Genomic DNA, 21,909 nt, shown 5'->3' with positions numbered 1-21,909 from the left:
TTCCTCTTGTCAAATCTCCTCTTGTTATAAAGGTACTGGCCACACTGGATTATGGTCAACCATGATTTTCTCAGTTTAATTGAATCATATCCCTTAGAAACCCTATCTCCAAATACATTCACATTCAGATACACTGAGGATTAAGACTTCAAATTATGAGTTTGGAGGGAGGATGATGCAATTAAACCAATAACATTCATGATTCTTCATGCTGAGTACAGTACATTTTGATTGCATTGTGTGCTAAGCATTGTTCTAAGACATTTACATCTAAGAATCACAATATTACTAAAGTTGTACTTATGAAATGTGTACTCATTAAATAAACAGTTTCTTTGGGGAAAAATAAAAGCATAGAAAATCTGAAAACAAAAAAAAATTGAGATATAAGAAAACTAGTATGTTTTGAGTTGAGATGTGAAACCCTAAAAACTCTGAAATAGTGATGTGCCACTTTCGTGCAATTATATAGATGAGGACTTCATTTATGTTGTGTTTTTTCCCACACAGAGAATAATCAAGTTAATGTTAAATCTATTAAATGGGCCGGCGCCATGGCTCACTAGGCTAATCCTCCACCTTGCAGCGCCGGCACACCGGGTTCTAGTCTCAGTGGGGGCACCAGATTCTGTCCCGGTTGCCCCTCTTCCAGGCCAGCTCTCTGCTGTGGCCAGGAAGTGCAGTGGAGGATGGCCCAAGTCCTTGGGCCCTGCACCCCATGGGAGACCAGGAAAAAGCACCTTGCTCCTGCCATCGGATCAGCACGGTGCGCTGGCCGCAGCGCGCCGGCCGTGGTGGCCATTGGAGGGTGAACCAACGGCAAAAAGGAAGACCTTTCTCTCTGTCTCTCTCTCTCACTGTCCACTCTGCCTGTCAAAAATAAATAAATAAATAAATAAATGAATAAAATCTATTAAATGAAGATAAATTACTTGCATCAGAGTATTCTATATTTATAAATACTTTTCACAGTCTCTCCATTATCACCCCAGTTTTCTTCTCCAAAATAATGAGAAGGCTATTTTCAGTATGTCTCTCATTAATACTTTATCTGTCTTTTCTCTTAGTTTTAAATTTTTCTGTATTTTTTCTCTGTTTTCTGTTTACCTCATATGTGCTGAGGTGCTATTTACTGTCCTTATGTTGATTGGGATTTAATGAACTTCTTACTTATCTATTAAAGGACATTGTCTTTGCCCCTGCAACTTGAAACTTTCTCTCATGCATCATTTTTTCCTACTCTGTGAATTCTTTTCACTGCCATGCAAGTATGCTACAGTAACTGTCATCTGAAACAATCTTTTTTTTAAAGATTTTATTTATTTATTTGAGAGGTAGAGTTACAGACAGTGAGAGGGAAAGACAGAGAGCAAAGTCTTCGGTCTGTAGGCCCACCCCCCAGATGGCCACAACAGCCGGAGCTGTGCCAATCCGGAGCCAGGAGCCAGGAGCAAGGGCCCAAGCATCTGGGCCATCTTAACTGCTTCCCCAGGCCATAGCAGAGAGCTGGAGTGGATTAGGGGCAGCCAGGACTAGAACCGGCACCCATTTGAGATGCCAGCATCGCAGGCCAAGGATTAACCTGCTGTGCCAAAACGCTGGCCCCCTGAAACAATCTCAATCCTACATTCCTTCCAGCTACATTTCCATTTTTCTGCCCCAGTTTTTCCTGAATGTTCTCCCATGAGGTTTCCGTTCCTAATACACCACTCTCAACGGAGGCTCTGATTACCCCAATAATGCCAAGTCATGTGGTGGTGAACTCTTGGGTCTCATTTTACTCAATCCCCTAGGAGTGTTAAGACATAGTTGATCATTATCTCCATGAGCACTGTCATCACTCAATTTCAAGAATTTTTTTTTGCTACTCCTAATACAGTGAACATTTTTTCTAAATTTCCATTGCTAATTCCTTCTTTTTAAAATTTATTTGTATTGAGAAGTTTTTGTATGGCATAAGAAAGAGTCAGGAAAGTGAAGAGGCAACCGACAGAATGGGAAAAAATATTTGCATACTATGCAACAGATAAAGGGTTGATAACCAGAATCTACAAAGAAAATCAAGAAACTCCACAACATCAAAACAAACAACCCACTTAAGAGATGGGCCAAGGACCTCAATAGACATTTTTCAAAAGAGGAAATCCAAATGGCCAACAGACACATAAAAAAATGTTCAGGATCACTAGACATCAGGTAAATGCAAATCAAAACCACAATGAGGTTTCACCTCACCCCGGTTAGAATGGCTCACATGCAGAAATCTACCAACAACAGATGCTGGCGAGGATGTGGGGAAAAAGGGACACTGACCCACTGTTGGTGGGAATGCAAACTGGTTAAGCCACTATGGAAGTCAGTATGGAGATTCCTCAGAAACCTGAATATAACCCTACCATTCAACCCAGCCATCCCCCTCCTTGGAATTTACCCAAAGGAAATGAAATTGGCAAACAAAAAAGCTGTCTGCACATTAATGTTTATTGCACCTCAATTCACAATAGCTAAGACCTGGAACCAACCCAAATGCCCATCATCAGTAGACTGGATAAAGAAAATTATGGGACATGTACTCTATAGAATACTATACAGCAGTAAAAAAAATGAAAGCTGGTCATTTGCAACAAGATAGAGGAATTTGGAAAACATCATGCTGAGTGAATTAATCCAGTCCCAAAGGGACAAATATCATATGTTCTCCCTGATTGGTGACAACTAACTGAGCACCAAAGGGGAAACCTGTTGAAGTGAAATGGACACTATGATAAACAGTGAATTGATCAGCTCTTGTCCTGACTGTTGATGAACAACTTAATACTTTATCACTTTTAGTATTTTTTTTTCTACTTAATACTATTGGTTGAACTCTGTGATCAACACACAATTATTCTGTTTAAATTTAACTGAAAAGCAATCTCTGTTAAATATAAGAGTAGGAATAAGAGAGGGAGGAGATGTACAATTTGGGACATGCTCAATCGGACTTGCCCAAAGGGCAGAGTTAGATATGTGCCAGGGTATTCCAGTTCAATCCCATCAAGGTGGCATGTACCAATGCCATCTCACTAGTCCAAGTGATCAATTTCAGTTCACAATTGATCATAATGAAAGGATTAAGAGTCAAAGGGGGCCGGTACCACAGCTCATTAGGCTAATCCTCCGCCTTGCAGCACTGGCACACCGGGTTCTAGTCTCGGTGGGGGCACCAGATTCTGTCCCAGTTGCCCCTCTTCCAGGCCAGCTCTCTGCTGTGGCCAGGGAGTGCAGTGGAGGGGCCCAAGTCCTTGGGCCCTGCACCCCATGGGAGACCAGGATAAGCACCTTGCTCCTGCCATCAGATCAGCGAGGTGTGCCAGCCCCAGCACACCGGCCATGGCAGCCATTGGAGGGTGAATCAACGGCAAAAAGGAAGACCTTTCTCTCTGTCTTTCTCTCTCTCACTGTCCACTCTGCCTGTCAAAAATAAAAAAAAAAAAGAGTCAAAGGGATCACATAAACAAGAATAGTGACTGCTAATACTAACTGGTAGAATTAAAAAGGAAGAGAACAGTCCAACATGGGAAGTGGGATACACAGCAGACTCATAGAATGGCAGATGTTCTAAATAGCACTCTGGCCTCAGAATCAGCCCTTAAGGCATGTGGATCTGGCTGAAGAGCCCATAAGAGTATTTTAAGCATGGAAAGCCAAGACACTCTGACAAAAAAAAGAAAAAAAGACCTAAATGAAAGATCTCTGTGAGTGAGATCCCAGTGGAAAGAACGGGTCATCAAAAAAGGAGGTACCTTTCTCTGAAGGGAGGAGAGAACCTCCACTTTGACTATGACATTGTCTAAATAAGATCAGAGTTGGTGAACTCAAAAGGCTTCCATAGCCTTGGCAACTCATGACTAGAGCCTAGGGTGATTACTGGCGCCATAAACAAGAGTGTCAATTTGTTAAGTCAACAACAGGAGACACTGTGCACTAACTCCTCATGTAGGATCTCTGTCCTTAATGTGCTGTACATTGTGATTTAATGCTATAACTAGTACTCAAACAGTATTTTTCACTTTATGTTTCTGTGTGGGAGCAAACTGTTGAAATCTTTATTTAATATATACTAAATTGATCTTCTTATATAAACAGAATTGAAATTGATGTGAATGGAATGGGAGAGGGAGCAGGAGATGGGAGGGGTGCAGGTGAGAGGGAGTTATGGGGGGGGGAAGCCACTGTAATCCATAAGCTGTACTTTGGAAATCTATAAAAAATATTTTTAAAGTTTCAAATAAAATATACATATATAATTATGGTATTTTTATATGTGTGTACCACATGGTATTTTGATATTTGTATAATACAGAATGCTAAGTCAAGCTAAATAACATGTGCTAATTCTTTTCTTATTCTTTTGTAGTGAGAATGCTTAAAATCTACTCTCATCAATTTTTTTTTCACTTTAAAACATTTATTATGAATGCTCTCAGACATACTAAATAAGGTATTAAAGTAAATAGTATAACAAATATACCGGTACAAAATACTTAGAAATAAAATGTTAACAACAGAATTGAATGTTCCTGTGTATCTCATTACATGGCTCCCCTTTTCCTTATGTAAACTCTTGGGTTTTTATCATTCTTACACATTTCTTGGGCAACAGTTAATGTTATCCTCTTTTTTTGCATGCTTAAATGTGTGAAATATCCTGCTGTAAATATGTATTCATCTAAAGAAAATAAAAACAGTAAATGTTAGTATTTTTAGAACCCAGAAGAGATTGTGGAAAACAAATTCCCTTTAGGAACTTGCATTGGTCTTCCTTTGCCATAGTGGCTCCACAAGCTCCTGAAACTGTCCCTCATGACCCCTCTTTCAAGATCTAGATAACCCTTAGCTAGAAAGGACTCTATTCCAGGTCCTCTTGTGTCATAACACTTTTTCAGTATATATAATACATTGTTATTGACTATAGCCACATTGTGTACAATAGATCTTTTTAATGTATTCTTCCTGTTCCTTCTCATCTTTTGATCCTCATATGACAGGCATCCTTCTGTTGTCAGTTATGTTTCCTTCCTAATTGACTCCATTCAGCCCAAATATTTCAAATATCCATACACTGAAATCTCCCAAATTTCTCTCTCCAGAATTAATGTTTATCCTAAATTCCTGATACATAGATCTGATTTTTATTTAGTTATGTCCATTCAGAAATCTGATACCTCCAACTTAACATGTTAAAAATATGACTTGGTTAATAAACACCTACATACCCATAACTTCCTCATATTTCACTGAACTCAGAAAATGGTATCACATTAACACTATTGTTCAATATAAAATCCCTGTTGCTATTCATGACTTTTCTCACATCATACATTTAATCCATCATCAAATCCTTGGAGTCCTACCTACAACCTGTATTTAGAAATCAGGCTTCTCCCGCCGGCGCCGTGGCTCACTAGGCTAATCCTCCGCCTTGCAGCGCCGGCACACCGGGTTCTAGTCCCGGTCAGGGCGCTGGATTCTGTCCCGGTTGCCCCTCTTCCAGGCCAGCTCTCTGCTGTGGCCAGGGAGTGCAGTGGAGGATGGCCCAAGTCCTTGGGCCCTGCATCCCATGGGAGACCAGGATAAGCACCTGGCTCCTGCCATCGGATCAGCGCGGTGCACTGGCCACAGTGCGCCGACCACGGCGGCCATTGGAGGGTGAACCAACGGCAAAAGGAAGACCTTTCTCTCTGTCTCTCTCTCTCACTGTCCACTCTGCCTGTCAAAAAAAAAAAAAAAAAAAAAAGAAAGAAAGAAAGAAAGAAATCAGGCTTCTCACAATATCATAACTACAAACCTGGCCTAAGGTGATGGAAAGAAAGGGACTAGAGGATCTGGCATTGTGGTGTTGTGGGTACCCATATAAGTACCAGTTTGAGTCCCAGCTGGACTACCTTCAATCCAGCTCCTTCCTAATGCACCTGGGAAAGGAGCAGAAGGTTGCCCAAGTCCTTGGGTCCCTGCACCCATGTGGAAGACCTGGAAGAAGCTCCTGGCTCCTGGCTTTGGAATGGCCCAGCCCTTACCATTGCAGCCATTTGAGGAATGGATGAAAGATCTCTGTCTCTCTCTCTCTCTGTAATTCTACCTCCCATGGCAGTCCCTCTCGATGATTATTAGATATGGCACCACTTGTGAAATCTTGATTTTAAACTTGATTATGTCATCAGTATATCCTTTGCTTCCAGCAAGCATCATATGGTACCCTCCTCAAAGCTATATTTCTGTGCTTTCATTGAGAACTCAGAATCTAAATCTACCCCCTTTCTCTTACCTTTTCCTCTTTGCCTAGCATATATTCAATGGCCAGTGATCATAACTATACCATATTAAATACTCTCAGATTCCTGTGTCTCACACATTTGACAAAAACTGCAATCCCACTGCAATTCAACTATTCACCTTCTCCATGCTTATACCTAAGTAAGTAGGTATATAATGTTGGATGAAAAATCACATCACAAACCCCACTGGACTCACTTTAAGTTCACAATTTTTTTTTTTTTTTTTTTTTTTTTTTTTTTTTTTTTTTGACAAGCAGAGTTAGTGAGAGCGAAAGACAGAGAGCAAGGTCTTCCTTCTGTTGGTTCACCACCCCCCCAGATGGCTGCTACGGCTGGCGCACTGCGCCAATCTAAAGCCAGGAGCAGGTGCTTCCTCCTGGTCTCCCATGCGGGTGCAGGGCCCAAGCACTTGGGCCATCCTCCACTGCCTTCCCAGTCCACAGCAGAGAGCTAGACTGGAAGAGGAGCAACTGGGACAGAACTGGTGCCCCAACCGGGACTAGAATCCAGAGTGCCAGCACCACAGGTAGAGGATTAGCCTAGTGAGCTGCGGCGCCGGCCCCTTAAGTTCACAATTTCTAATCTCTCATATGTCCTCAACATTTTTAAGTTTGTTTTCCTACTTTTTGAGTTGAACTATTATCCCCCAAATTTCTTATACATCATTTAATTGTTGAAAATGTCTTCATTTTTCTGTAAGCAAACCTATAAATGTGCTTGCACCCATATTGTTCTTCTATCCTGCATCTACAAGCAGTAAAGACACTAATTTACCTTTTATCAGAGGCCAATCACTTGATCTCCTTTATCTCCTTTCACTGTGTTCTAGTAATTCCTTTTCTCTCCTAAATTAGTGATGCCTTTTATACTGGAACGTCCTCATCAACATTCAAGTAAAGAATTAATTTTTTAAAGTTTTATTTATTTACTTGAAAGGCAGAGAGACAGAAATCTTCCATCCACTGGTTCACTCCTCAAATGTCCACAAAGCTAGGTCTGGATCAGGCCAAAGCCAGAAGCCTGGAACACCATCCAAATCTCCCAATGGGTGGCAGAGACCCAATTATTTGAGCCATATCCCACTGCCTCCAAAGATGCATATTAGCAGGAAGCTGGGATTGGAAGCAGAGCTGAGATAAACTTGGGCATTCTGGTAAAAGATGTGGGCATTGTAAGTGTTGTCTTAATCACCGTGTCAAATAATCAATCCTATTTTTCAAGGGAAACTTTAATTGTACTTACTAACCCAGTTGTAAAACAAATTCTTTAATTTTTAAATTTTATTTGAAAGGCAAAGAGACAGAGATATCCTATCCACTGGTTGAAAATGAAGACTGCTTCTAATTACAGTAATCTCTATGGTGGTTATGCTGTGTTTGCCCCAAATCAAATCACTATCCTTTTATTTCTTCTCTATGCCTGACCTGGAGGGTTGGAATCTTCTTTTGTTCTTAAGATTTAATTATTTATTTGAAAGTCAGTTACAGAGAAGGAGAGGCAGAGACAGACAGAGAGTCAGAAACAGAGAATCTTCCATCCGGTGGTTCACTTCCCAAATGGTCACAATGGCCATGGTTAAGCCAGACTGAAGCCAGGAGCCTGCAGCTTCATCTGGGCCTCCTACATGGGTTCAGGGGCCCAAGGATGTAGGCCATCTTCAACTGTTTTCCCAGGCACATTAGCAGGGAGCTTGATCAGAAGAGGAGCAGCCAGGACTCAAACCAGCACCCACATGGGATACCAGCACTACAGGCAGTGGCTTTACCTGCTATGCCACAGTGCTAGCCCTAAAGGTTGAATTCTATGTATGGGCATCGTCTGGGCCCTCTACCCTCTGGTTTCTTCCAGGGATTAACCAATGAGAAGCAACAACAGGAGACTGAGCAGCAAGAGGAAAGAACTTAGGACATTTACTACCTAGTCTTGATAGTTACGCTAGTGGATGAATTCTTGAGAGCTCAGTTCCTCTCAGGAAACTATCATTTTAATCTTCAAGCTCTCACCAGATTGTGAGAATGCTGATCAGTATGGTGCATCCGTCAGGCCTAGGAGTGATAATCGTATCCAATTGCTACTAATCCCTAAATGCTTCACCGTTCTTGTTGGATCCCTTAATCTTGCCCATACCTCTGCAAATTATCTTTGTATAAATTTTCCTCAACTAAGTCCCTTCCATCATACCATTTATTTTCTATTGGGATGCTGACTGATGCAAGTTCACATTCTACAAGTAAAATGAATGAAGAGAATAGAAGGAGAGATCCAAGATGGCTGAATAGGGCGTAGCCACACTAACTTCAGCTGCTCTGGGATGTGAAAAGAACAAAGGAAGGATGACATTTCCAGCAGTCTGACAGAAATTTTCAGCAAAGAAGAAAATAAAAAAGACTCTGTGGGCAAAGAGAAGACAGAGAGCACAGTCAGCCACATGGCACAGCCAGCTTCTACCTGTGAGCCACCATCTTACCACCTCAAGGTAGGAAGAAATTGCTGTGTACCCTGCTGCTCGCAGTTATAGCTGAGAGGGAATTCCATAGTAGCCCACTGACTTTTACTTCAGCCTGAGGAACTGACTGGGGTCTAAGCAACTGCCAGGCTTGGAGCAGGAAAGCCACATTGCTTTCCTTTCCTCCCCTCCCCAACCTGCACAGAGTGTCATAATTGGCATCAAAAAGCAATGCAGAGTGCTTCTATTCTACTAGCATTATAGTCAGAGTCAGGGCAACACATAGGGCAAAGGATGGATCCCCTGCATCCTGCAACTGTGGGAGTTTCTGGACATTAGCCCCAGAGCTACACTCGTGCATTCTATGTGAGTTGGGGGATTCACCTAAGCTGCTGGGGGCTTACACCAGTAGCAGCCTATAAAAAAAAATCCACTCCCACTCTGGAAGATCTGGGTAATGACCCCACTATACCCTGTAACACCAGAGCTATAACAATTTGCTCTAAATTTTTCAGTGCCACTGGAATCTACCCAGTGGATCTAGGAAGGAATTTATCTGAATTCCCTCTCTCTGGACTCATACCCTACACAATTAAAATCTGTATACCTTGTAGACACCCTGTAGGACTGGAACAGGGTTCACTTCACATCCTGTAGTCCTAGGGCTATTGGTATTAAAGCCACAGCACCAGTTGGATTCTCCTAGCAGGACCTGAGGAAGGGTCCAACTATGTCACACAATCCCAGAGCCACAGCAGTTGTTGCCACAGACCTGCATCACTCAGTCTTGCCAGCAGGACAAGGGGGCAGCCACTTTTGTCTCCCTCAGTGCCAATAACAAGGCCCTAACTGTCACATTCACCAGGGAGACTGACATCAAACTCTCTGTGGACCAAAGATATACACTGAAGGAAACCCTTACTCATCACAAAGCCACAATTATATCGCTATGAAGTGCAGCAGACTAGTCCACTGTGTCACTTATGGACAAAACTCATAATGATTAAGAAAAATCACTTGGGCTGGCGCCGTGGCTCACTTGATTAATCCTCCACCTGAGACACCAGCATCCAATATGGGCTCTGGTTCTAGTCTCGGTTGCTCCTCTTCCAGTCCAGCTCTCTGTTGTGGCCCGGGAAGATAGTGGAGGATGACCCAAGTGCTTGGGCCCCTGTACCCACATGGGAGACCAGGAGGAAGCACCTGGCTCCTGACTTCAGATCGGCATAGCTCCAGTGGTAGTGGCCATTTGAGGGGTGAACCAACGGAAGGAAGACCTTTCTCTCTCTCTGTCTCTCTCACTATCTAACTCTGTCAAATAAATAATAAAAAAAAAAAAAGAAAAATCACTGAGAGACTATATATATACTCTTAGGCTCACTTAGAACCAATTAATCAAAAGTCTTCAACCAAGAAAAAGTATGGGACTTTATGGCTTTACTACTGAATTCTACAAAACATTCAAAGAGTAAGTAACACCAATACTCTTCAAACTATTCCAAAATATTGAACAGGGTGGAACTCTGACAAACTCTTTTTATGAGGCCACCATTACTTTGATACCAAAACCAAACAAAGACATGACATGAAAGCTACAGACCTATATGCTTAACAAGCATAGGTGCAAATATTCTCAAAAAAATACTAGCAAATTGAATCCAAAACCACATCAAAAAGATCATATATCATGATCAAGTGGGATTTATTCCAGAAATGCATGTATGGTTCAACATTTGCAAATCAATAAACATCATAAATTACATCAATAGAATGAAAAACAAAAAACATATGGTCATCTTAATAGAGGCAGAGAAAGCATATCATCAGATTCAACACAACTTGATGATAAAAATCCTACAAAAATTATGTATAGAAGGAATATTCCTCAAAATTATGAAGGCTACATATGACAAACAGCCAATATCATATTGAATGGGGAAAAGCTATAAGCATTTGCCCTCAGACTTGGAACAAGACAAGGATGTCCACTTTCACCACTCTTATTTGATATAGTACTGGAAGTTTCAATTAGAACAATTATGGAGGAGAAACAAAGGACATCAAAATTGGAAAAGAAGAAGTCAAATTATCCATGTTTGCAGATCATATGATGTTGTACATGGAAAAACCTAACCATTCCACCAAAAAGCCATTAGAGCTAATAAACCAATTCAGTAAAGTTGCATGTTACAAAATAAACATACAAAAAACAATACCTTTTTTGGTACACTGATGATTAGCTCACAGAAAGAGGAATCAAGAAAGAAATCCTCATTCACAATAGCCACAGAAAATTAGGAATAAATTCAAGCAAAGAAGTGAAAAATCTCTACAATAAAAATTATCAAACATTGATTAAAGAAGTCATCAAGGACACAAAAAAGTGAAGATATTCCTTGTTCATGGATCAGAAGAATCGATATCACTAAAATGTTTATACTACCTAAAGCATTCTATAGAGTCAATGAAAACTCTATGAAAACACCAATGACATTCTTTAACAAACTAGAAAAAGCAATCTTAAAATTCATATAGAATCACAAAAGACCTAGAATAGCAAAAATGATCCTGAACAAGAAAAATCAAGCTTGAAACATCACAATACTTGACTTCAAAGCATACTATAGGGGCCAGCACTGTGGCATAGCAGGTAGAGCCTCCACCTGCAGTGCCAGCATCCCATGTGGGCACCAGTTCAAGTCCTGGCTGCTTCACTTCCTGTCCAGCTCTCTGCTGTGGCCTGGGAAAGCAGTGGAAGATGGCCCAGGTTCTTGGGCCCCTGCACCCACGTGGGAGACCCAGAGGAAGCTACTGGCTTCAATCAGCCCAGCTCCAGCCATTGCAGCCATTTGAGGAGTGAACCAGTGGATGGAAGACTCCTTCCCCTTCCCCTTCCCCTTCCCCTTCCCCTTCCCCTTCCCCTTCCCCTTCCCCTTCCCCTTCCCCTTCCCCTTCCCCTTCCCCTTCCTTCCCCCTCCCCCTCCCCTCCTCCTTGTAGCATACTACAAGGCTATGGTAATTAAAGGAGCATAGTACTGGCATAAAAACCAATAAATAGATCAATGGAACAGAAATAGATAACCCAGAAATTAGTCCACATACATTCACCTAACTCATTTTGACAAAAGTGCTCAGACCATACAGTGAAGTAAGGTTAGTCTCTTCAACAAATGGTGCTTGCAAAACTAGACTAATATATGTAGAAGAATGAAATTAATCCATACCTATCACCATTTACAAAAATCAGCTCAAGATTGGTCAAAAACTTAAATTTAAAACCTGAGACTATGAAGTTGCTGGAAGAAAACATAGGGGAAACACTCCAAAACATCAGTGTAGTAGATGACCTGGTGCATTGTTGTGGCTAAGCTTCCACCTGCAGCACCAGCATCCCATATGGGTGCCGATTTGAGTCTCGGCTGCTGCCCTTCTGATCTAGCTCTCTCCTATGGCCTGGGAAAGCAGCAGAAGATAGCCAAGTATTTCAGTCCCTACACCCGCGTGGGAGACCCAGAAGAAGCTCCTGGCTCCTGGCTTCAGTTCAGCGCAGCTCTAGCAGCTGCAGCCATTTGGGGAGTGAACCAGCAAATGAAGGACCTTCTCTCTGTCTCTCCTTATCTCTGTCTGTAACTCTACCTATCAGATATATAAAATCTTTAAAAATAAATAAAGGAGATGACTTCTTGGACAAGACCACCCAAGCACAGGTTCAAAAGCAAAATTACATAAATCATACTATATCAAACTCAGAAGCTTTTGCATAACAAAGGAAATAGTGAAAAGGCATCCAACAGAATGGAAAAAAATATCTGCAAACCACCTGACCAAGGATTGATATCCCAAATATATCAGCAACTTATAAAAACTCAACAAAATAATAACCAATCCAGTTGAGAAATGGACAAAGGACTATTTTTTTTTTAAGATTTTATTTATTTGACAGGTAGAGTTACAGGCAGTGAGAGAGACAAAAAGAAAGGTCTTCCTTCTGCTGGTTCACTCCCAAATGGCCGCAACAGCCGGAGCTATGCCGATCCAAAGCCAGGAGCCAGGTGCTTCTTCCTGGTCTCCCATGCAGGTGCAGGGGCCCAAGAACTTCCGCCATCCTCCACTGCCTTCCCAGACCACAGCAGAAAGCAGGACTGGAAGAGGAGCAATCAGGACTAGAACCAGTGCCCATACGGGATGCTGGTGCCACAGGCAGAGGATTAACCTAGTGCGCATGGTACCAGCCCCGACAAAGGACTTTAATAGTTCTTCAAAGAAGAAATATTAATGGCCAACAAATATATGAAAAAAAAATGCTCAACATCACTAGTCATCAGGGAAATGCTAATGAAAACCACAATGAGATATCACTTCACCCCTGTCAGATGGCTAAAATCCAAAACATGGAGAATGACAAACGTTGGCAAGGATAGGGGAGAAAGGGGAACACTTATACACTGTTGGTGGGAATTTAAATTAGTACAGCCACTATAAAAAACAATGTGGAGATTTCTTTGAAAGTTAGAAATAGACTTGTCATATTATCCAGGAATTCCACTAACAGGCATATACCCAAAAGAATCAAACACAATATATCAAAGAGATCCTGCACCACCATGATCATAGCAGCACTGTTCACAATAGCCAAAATTTCGAACTACCAAGGTGTCCATCATCAAATGAATGGATACAGAAAATGTGACATTTATACACAATGGAATATTATTTAGCTACAAAAATAATGAAATTCTACCATTTGCAACAAAATGGATGCAACTGGAGGACAGCGTATTGAGTGAAATAAAATGGACCTAGAAAGACAAATACCACGTGTTCTCTTGTACATGTGGAAGCTAAAATTCAAAAAGAAGAAGGAGGAGAAGGAGGAGAAGGAGGAGAAGGAGGAGGAGGAGGAGAAGGAGGAGGAGGAGGAGAAGGAAGGAAGGAAGGAAGGAAGGAAGGAAGGAAGGAAGGAAGGAAGGAAGGAAGGAAGGAAGGAAGGAAGGAAGGAAGGAAGGAAAAGAAAAGAAGAAATGTCTCTGTGTATCAGTATTGTTGCAAATATAGTTTTGTAAAATGCTGGTTTATACCTTTAGGAAAGCAACAGTTAAAAATGATATACTATAGTTTTGTTTTGTTTTGTTTTGTTTTAAGATTATTTTATTTATTTGAAAGGGTTGAAGAGAAGTAGAGCCAGAGAGAAAGAGATGTCTTCCACCTGCTGCTTCTCTCTCCAAATGGCCACAACAGCCAGAGCTGAGCTGATCCAAAGCCAGGAGCTTTGTCCGGGTCTCCCATGCAGGTGCAGGGGTCCAAAGACGGGCCATCTGCTTTCCTAGGCCATAGCAGAGAGCTAGATTGGAAGTGGGGCAGCTTGAACCGATGCCCAAATGAGATGCCGGCACTGCAGCCCAGGGCTTTAACCCGCTGTGCCACTGTGCCGGCCCCATTTATACTATAGTTTTAATGATCTGTGGTTACTTTAAATTGTACTATATATGGGTGAAATGGTCATTTTTCCATTCAATTATTATTTATGGCTGTTGTTTATATTCAAACTAAACTAGTTTTGCTTTTTACTTTTCAAGCTTTCTTTTTTTAAATGATCTACTTTCAGGTGGTTTTTTTTTTTTTTTTTTTTTTTTTTTTTTTTTTTTTTTACAGGCAGAGTGGACAGTGAGAGAGAGAGACAGAGAGAAAGGTTGGTTCACCCTCCAATGGCCGCCACAGTTGGCACGCTGCGGCCAGCGCACCGCGCTGATCCGATGGCAGGAGCCAGGTGCTTCTCCTGGTCTCCCATGGGGTGCAGGGCCGAAGGACTTGGGCCATCCTCCACTGCACTCCCTGGCCACAGCGGAGAGCTGGCCTGGAAGAGGGGCAACTGGGACAGAATCCGGCGCCCCGACTGGGACTAGAACCTGGTGTGCTGGCGCCGCAAGGCGGAGGATTAGCCTAGTGAGCCACTGCGCTGGCCCTTTCAGGTTATTTTAATACTCATAATATTAACCCTAAACTAAGTAAAAAATTTCAACAAATAGTAAGAAGAAAAAAACACTGTTATTCAACAGTAAACTTCTTACTCAGTGAAGTATGAAGCCTTTTTATTGTAATGTAAATTTAAAATATGGTATCTCAAAAACTAAAAAAAAAGAAAGGGAGAAGGAAGGAGAGTGGGAGGAAGAGATGGGGAGGGAGGGAGGAAAGGAGGGGATATCACTATGTTCTTAGAATCATATTTACAAAGTACATTGAATGTTAAAAACCAATTAAAATGATTTTTAAAAAACAAGAGAACAGAGTTTCCTTAGTCTTGCCTTTGCATTTAGTTTTTACCTTGCTTATCCTTCATCTCTTTGTCTATTGGAATGGATATTTTAACACTGGTATAAACCAAGTGTTACTATTATGATCAAATGACCAGAATGTACAAACAAGTCTGGTTAGATAACCAATAACCTTTCTACATGTAATACGGTCAATGTAAATTGAGTTATGGTTGTTAAAGTCAATACCATATTTTTGGCCTCATAACTATTTTTTCTCTCAATTCTATTTAACATAATGACAATAAAAGATATGAGGAAGGAAAGCAGAGAAGGAGCATCAAATAAATGCAAACTTATTTTGTAACTAGAAAAAGTGCTGGGGCCAGCGCTGTGGCAAGCGGGTTAAGCCCTGCTCTGCAGTGCCGGCATCCCATATGGGCATCAGTTTGAGTCCCAGATGTTCCACTTCCAATCCAGCTCTCTGCTATGGCCTGGGAAAGCAGTGGAAGATGGCCTAAGTCCTTGGACCCCTGCACCTGGAAGAAGCTCCTGCTCCTGGCTTTGGATGGGTGCAGCTCTAGCCGTTGTGGCCACTTGGGGAGTGAACCAGCAGAAGGAAGATCTCTCTCTTTCTCTCTCTGCCTCTCCTTCTCTGTGTAACTCTTTCAAATAAATAAATAAATCTTATAAAAGAAAGAAAGAGAGAGAAAGAGAGAAAGCAAGAGGGAGGGAAGGAGGGAAAAAGAAAAGAAAAGAAAAGAAGGGAAGGGAAGAGAGGGGAGGGGAGGGGAGGGGAGGGGAATATGTTCTGGGGAAAAGCTGACAGCTTTTTTCCCTTCTCTGCTCATAATTTTTAGTGAATTTGTGGGGAGCTGCCTGGTCTTTGTACCTTTAAACCTCTGAATAGTTGTACCTTTAAACCTCTGAAAGTTCTTCAACTGAAACTCTAAATGCCTTATTTTAAGTTTTAATTAATTTAAAAATGAAATTAGACATCAAAAAGGGTTGTATATTTCTTTTAAATATGTAACTTAAGAGCCCAGTCGTCTATTCCTATAAAATGTCACATCACTCCCAACCTTCCACTAATGAGATGAGTCTGTTAAAAATCTCCTTAGTAAATATGATTTTACCACCTGCACACTTCTTCAAACTGAATGAATACATAAGTAAATGTCACATGAAAATGCCACTTCCAAAAGTTTAATCCATTCTGTTTGTTTTAGGTTAAAATATAGAAACTTTTATCCTTTAGGATAAAGGAAAATAGCACTCTAAATTAGCATAAATTAAAGTATCAAGATGAGGTTTAAAATTACCAATCAAACAAAACAGTGGGAGAGGGCCCTCTGCTGTTTAAAAATTGTATGTAGAAGGTGAAAATAATCCTAAATGAGCTAACATCCATTCATTCAAGGTCCCATTGCCTCTTCACTAAAACATTAAACTTTTTTGAAAGGAGAGGACGACACTGCAAGTGTTATTTGCCAATATCACTTTTGTGATGATTATGGAAAACTTAGAAACTAACTTGCAGGTTTTTAGTGAATACTTTTTAGTTAAAGATGAGAAAATTATGAGAATTGTGAAATAACAGCTATTCAGAAGTGCCACTACAAATGTGATAACAGTGTGTTTTAAATTCCAACAATGCACAATACTGTTCACAATCAGGACTGAAGTGGACATCAAGCAAAGAAGCTTCTTAACCTATATGGATAGTGATCGTGTGTTATTTTTAATAGAATGTGATTACAACAGTATCACATAGAAAAAATTACTAGTGAAGCCTATAAACTAATGCTCCATTTTCTAGCATGTTTTTTTATTTTTGTTTTTTGCTTTTCCTTGCTCATTTGTTCTTTTACTAGTTATTACCTATTAAACTGTGGTATACAGATCGAAGGGTCTGTTTCTTAGTTCTTGGCTTATTATATTTCATTCAGAAAATGCTGAAACCACATTTTCTTGACAATTTAGATATTCCATATTTTATTAATTAATGAATTCGGGTTTTGACATTTTCTGTTAGTAATCTACAATCCAATGCACAGGGGACTATTTTTAACATAGTTTCCACAATAAACTCTAATACTACCAAAAAAGCATTATGAAGCAATGAGAAATAATTATAGTTCAGTATCAAAACAAAGAAGCCAAGCAAGTTTGGCAGGCTTTAAAACAACTTTTTCAAGAGGGATGTTTTCAATGTCCCTTTCTCTAACCCATCTCTACATTAAGAGCAAGGCCTTTCCATTCTGCGCCTGCATTAAGAGGGACCCTGGCAGACCCTGGGATGCAGCTGGGATGCCTGATGTAATTGGATCCCTGCCACCCTGAATTCCCGGCTTCAGCTGCTAGGGGCATTTGAGGGAGTGAACCAGCGGATGAGAGCTCCATCTTCATCTCGATTTCTCTCCCTCTTACAATTAAAATTTTTTTAAAGGTAATTGATCATTGTTCTGTATTTCTTTTGGTTACAGGTGTTCTTAAGTTCAAGAGATTTTTTTTTTTAAAGTAGATACTGCAACACGTATTTTTACTACGTTCGCGACTATTTTCTTAACAAGAGCCATCTGCCACTGATTAAAGATCTTTCATGCATTATAATTATTGCAAGGGACTTCCCCAATAAGCTTAGAAAAGGTGTTGTGACTTCTGCCGTCTGCATAAAAGCGGGAGAACGAAGCCTCAGACGCAGCGACCGACGCGGCCAAGTCACAGGTGCAGGAGAGGTGTGGATTCTCATTCCGGCGCCCAGCCCCACCGCGACTCCTGCGGAGGCTTCTCTCACCCCAGCAGAGCCACCATTAGCTCGCCGGGCAGCGTCCGGGCCAGGTTCAGCCGCGGCGCCCCCGTGAGGCTGACGCGCTTGGTTGTTATGACGACACGAAGGGCAAAAGCCCGGGAAAAGAACTTTGAAGGGCATTAGCGGAAAGCGCTCCCCACCCAGGTGGCCACCGGGGATAAGGGAGCCGCGCACCACGGGTCACAGCTGAGGGGTCGGAAGCTCAGGGTCTTCAAACCCCCTTCGAATGGCAGACCGAAGCGGCAGCGGCAGCGGAGGCGAGCCTGGCGGGAAGCCGCCCTCTCACCTGCTCGCTGCTCATGGCGGCGAGGACGCGCTGCCGCAGCGGCAGCTCCTGGATGCTCCTACTCCGCTCCTCCTGACCAGAGAGGAGACGCTCAGGCGACGACCCACACTCTCGGCTCCCTCCGCTCCGCGGCGCTGAGTTGCCTAACGTCCCCACAGCGTCCGTTGCTAGGCAACAGGCCAGCGCCAGCTCCACGTCCGGTCACCGGTTGCTCCCGGAACTGGGCCCGGGAAGCCGTCAGTGGGTCCACGCAGGAAGGGTTCCCACGAACTCCTTAGCGTCTCGGCAGCAGTGTGTTGGGGCGGCAAGGTGCGCGTTGAACTGCTGAGGACGGTGTCCTGCCAGGAGGAATGAATACCCTTTGATTAGTAATCACTTCAGCTGTCTTCACTCACACTCTGCAGCCTCTTAACAGCTGGGTGCAGGAACCGACCATTTGCCTTAAAACTCTGTTAGCTTTATCTGCGCCTGGAAGGTCTGTGAAGACTAGTGTAGTAAAATGATTGCAAATTTGAACGGTGCTATGGAAGAAGGAAATGAAGAGGGGAAAAAAAATGCATGCAAAGCTGGAGCCAGTAAGAACCTTTTCTTGTCTGCCTGCTTCCAACTCCTACTCTTCTGGTTGACTTCCCACAAACAAGAAAACTAGGCCTTGGAAGAGTACTCAAAAAAAACTGTCAGAAACTCGTTTAAACCAACATTCACAGATGGTTTACTACATGAAAAGTATTGTGCTAGGCACTAACTAGACATTCACATATGACCAAGACACAATCACTCAGTAGAAGCTAGGAGGAGGTTCAAGCAAGCATTATGCAGTGGGGAGAGTGTAAAGCACCAGTTTTCTCATGGAAGGGGTGGGGAAGCTGAGGTCTGAAGAAAGACAATGCAGAGAACGTTCCAGTCAGAAAGCACATCATGGAGGACTAAAACAAGAGAACGTGACTGCTAGAACTCAAGCATGGTTCAGAAAGGTTGAGGGGTAGATATGGATAAAGAGGGTTAGAAAAAAGTCTAAATGACCTGAGGTGGTAAGCAAGTATTGTATCTTAAAGATCTTATAAAACATGGCAAAAAACCAGTTTCAGAAATAGATGGTGGTATTGGATTCATACCAAAGTGAATGGATTTAATGCCAAATGCCGTTGAGCTGTACACTTAAAATGGTTAGAATGTGGGCTGGGCATTTGTCAAGCAGTTAAGATGCTTCTTGGGATACCTGTATCCTTTGTTGAAGTGCTTTGGTTTGAGTCCTGCCTCTGTTTACAAATCAGCTTCATGCTAATATACTCTGGGAGGCAAGCAGGTGATGGCCCAAGTATTTGGGCCCCTGCTTTCCACATGGGAGTCCCAGCTGGAGTTCTGGGCTCTTGGCTTCACCCTGGCCCATCCCTGGCTGTTGTGGGCATTTGTAGAATGAACCTGTGGATGGACAATGTCTCTCTCTCCCTTTTAAACAAATAAATAGTTTTCTCAATGGTTAAAATGGTAAATTTTATGTTGCAAACATTTTACAACACTAAAAATTGGGTTGCATATACTTAAAAGGAGGAAATCTGAACCAAAAAGAAGAAATGACAGGATTATATTTGCATTTTAGAAAAATCACCCTACCTTCAGTATGATGGAGTCATAGGAAAAGGCAGGCATAAATCCTGTTAGAAGGCTTTTATTTCAGTGAGAGATAAGGGTGTATAAACCTGGACTAATGACAATGGGAGTAGACTGAAGTGGACAAGACAAGATATTTACAGGATATTTGTTCTGTTAAGATGTGGGTACTTAAAAGGGAGAAGAAGTAGGTTGAGGGTCATTTTACTGCTTTGGATATTTGGCTGGTGGTGATATCATTCACTGAGGTAGAGAAAACAAGATAAACAATTCTTAAAGAGAAAGTGATTAATTCAGTGTGGAGCATGTTGATTGTGAGACATCTATAGGACATGTAAGTGCTTGTATAGCCAGTAGGTATTATACATACTGATTAGAACTCAAAAAATCAATTCTGAGCTGCAGACATAGATTTGAGACTCGTGTATAAATGATATTTGAATCTATGAGCCAAAATGAAATGGCTCAGAGTATGAGGAACAAGAACAGAAGGGAATTGAGAAAGAAATATATTAACTAAAAATCTTAGCACTGCAAATATTTATGAGTTGGACAGAAGGATATCTAGCAAATGGGACTAAAAAAAGTATGCAGAGTAGAGGAACTCAAAGTATAGAATCACAGAAAGGAAGAGGTACAATATTTCAGGGATCATATATTCAAAAGCATCAAAAGCTTTTGAAAGTTGTCGCTCCCCCTCTTCGTGGAGGAATGACACTAAGCCCTGCCTAGGCTTCATATCCGAGTCACGGCACCATTATGTCGCTCCCCCTCTTCGTGGAGGAACGACACAGGACCCTGCGCTGTTCTTTTGTCTGCTCGGCCCTCCCCGGGTTTGCTGCTGGTTTTTCCCGGGTTGGCTACATCCCTTCCACCTCCGTGGAAGGGCAGTTCCCCCTGGCCACATTCCCCACTTCCGCAGGGGAGCGGCACACCGCCGGCCGGCCGGCTCTTCTCGGGGGCTGCACAGGTGTTCCTTCAGATAGATGTTCCCCTTAGATGTTCCTGGTGCATGCCGTCTCTCTCCTCCTTTATAGTCCTCCTCTGCCAATCCCAACTCAGCTGCCCACACGCCGAGTACGCTGCTCTCCTCCAATCAGGAGCAAGTCCTGCTGTTTATTGGTTGAACTGGAGGCAGCTGGGTAGAAGCTATTTTCTCCTCTCCCAGCGCCATATTGTGGGAGAGCAGATGCATAGAATAAGTCTTAATTCCAGTAACTTAGTCTAGTCCGGGTTGCTCCCCACAGAAAGTAGGTAATCTAAGGATTTAAATATAGTTATTGGATAGTGCAAAGCAGAAGTCACTAGTGAATGTGACAAAAACATTTCAGTATAATGAGGTGAGAGGATGTAAGACCAGATGCCGGAGGCTGAAGAGGAAGTTAAGGAAGACCACCAGTATACACAACTTCAAAAAATTTGGGCTATGAATGAGAGAGACTGGGGAATGGAGTAGTTCCTGGAGACAGAGTGTATTTTTTCAAACAGAAGAATTTTGTGTTTAAATGCAATTAGCAAGGGAAAAGATACAATAATGGGATAAGTGAAAGGAGAGGGGATTAATTCTATGTGAGACTCACGTTGCAAGAACATCTAGTAAAAGGAAGAGGAAGAATGAGTGGAGATGCTGGTGTTTAGAAGTTTGCTGGCAGGTAGTCAGGGTCTTCCCAAAAGATGAGTTTGATTTTGTTTGTGATATGGAAAGCAAAATCATCTTCTAGAAACAAGTGGGAAGGTGGTAGCCAGGAGAGTCAAAAATTTCAGGAAAATGCAGAAAATTTACCTGGCACAAAGAAGAGAGAATACAAATGATCAAAGAACTAGAAGAGGGCTCAGTTGAAGCCTACGAATTCATGGTGATGGCAATCCACCTGACTCTGTGAGACTCTCCAAAGGTCTTCTACAGAACAGGCTTAGGTTCAGAGAAGACCAGCACATGGAGATTTTCCCAGGCTGATACAACAGAAGGACAGCAGGAGAATAAAGAATGGAGAATTTGTAGTAGTGGGGTTGAGATAATCACTGAAATTAATACAGAAGGAAAGAGGGCTGTTAATGGGGAGAAAGGGAGTGTTAAGCAGCTTGGGCGGGAGTCTCATCAAGAGCGACAGATTGAGAGAAACTCTAAAAGCAGAAAGCTTAGGAGTGAGGGTTTAGACTGCAGTTTCCAAAGTGGAGAAGTTCCA

The 21,909-nt window shown here is 42.0% G+C and overlaps 1 protein-coding gene across 2 annotated transcripts in view; it reads right to left on the bottom strand.

Annotated features, from left to right (window-relative positions):
• Positions 1-20,747, bottom strand: part of DNAH7 (dynein axonemal heavy chain 7) — a 384,555-nt gene extending 363,808 nt beyond the window's left edge. For both annotated transcript variants that reach the window (XM_089330144.1, XM_089330145.1), the window contains exon 1: positions 18,113-20,747. In XM_089330144.1, the coding sequence (XP_089186270.1) occupies positions 18,113-18,127 (15 nt within the window). In that variant the 5' untranslated portion in view covers positions 18,128-20,747. The remainder of the gene's footprint in view (positions 1-18,112) is intronic.
• Between the last annotated feature and the right edge of the window lie 1,162 nt (positions 20,748-21,909).

The sequence above is a fragment of the Oryctolagus cuniculus genome, chromosome 3 (genome assembly GCF_051225735.1).
Source record: "Oryctolagus cuniculus isolate XC-2025 breed Fujian yellow rabbit chromosome 3, ASM5122573v1, whole genome shotgun sequence".
NCBI lineage: Eukaryota > Metazoa > Chordata > Mammalia > Lagomorpha > Leporidae > Oryctolagus > Oryctolagus cuniculus.
This window is presented reverse-complemented; position numbering and strand designations above follow the sequence as displayed.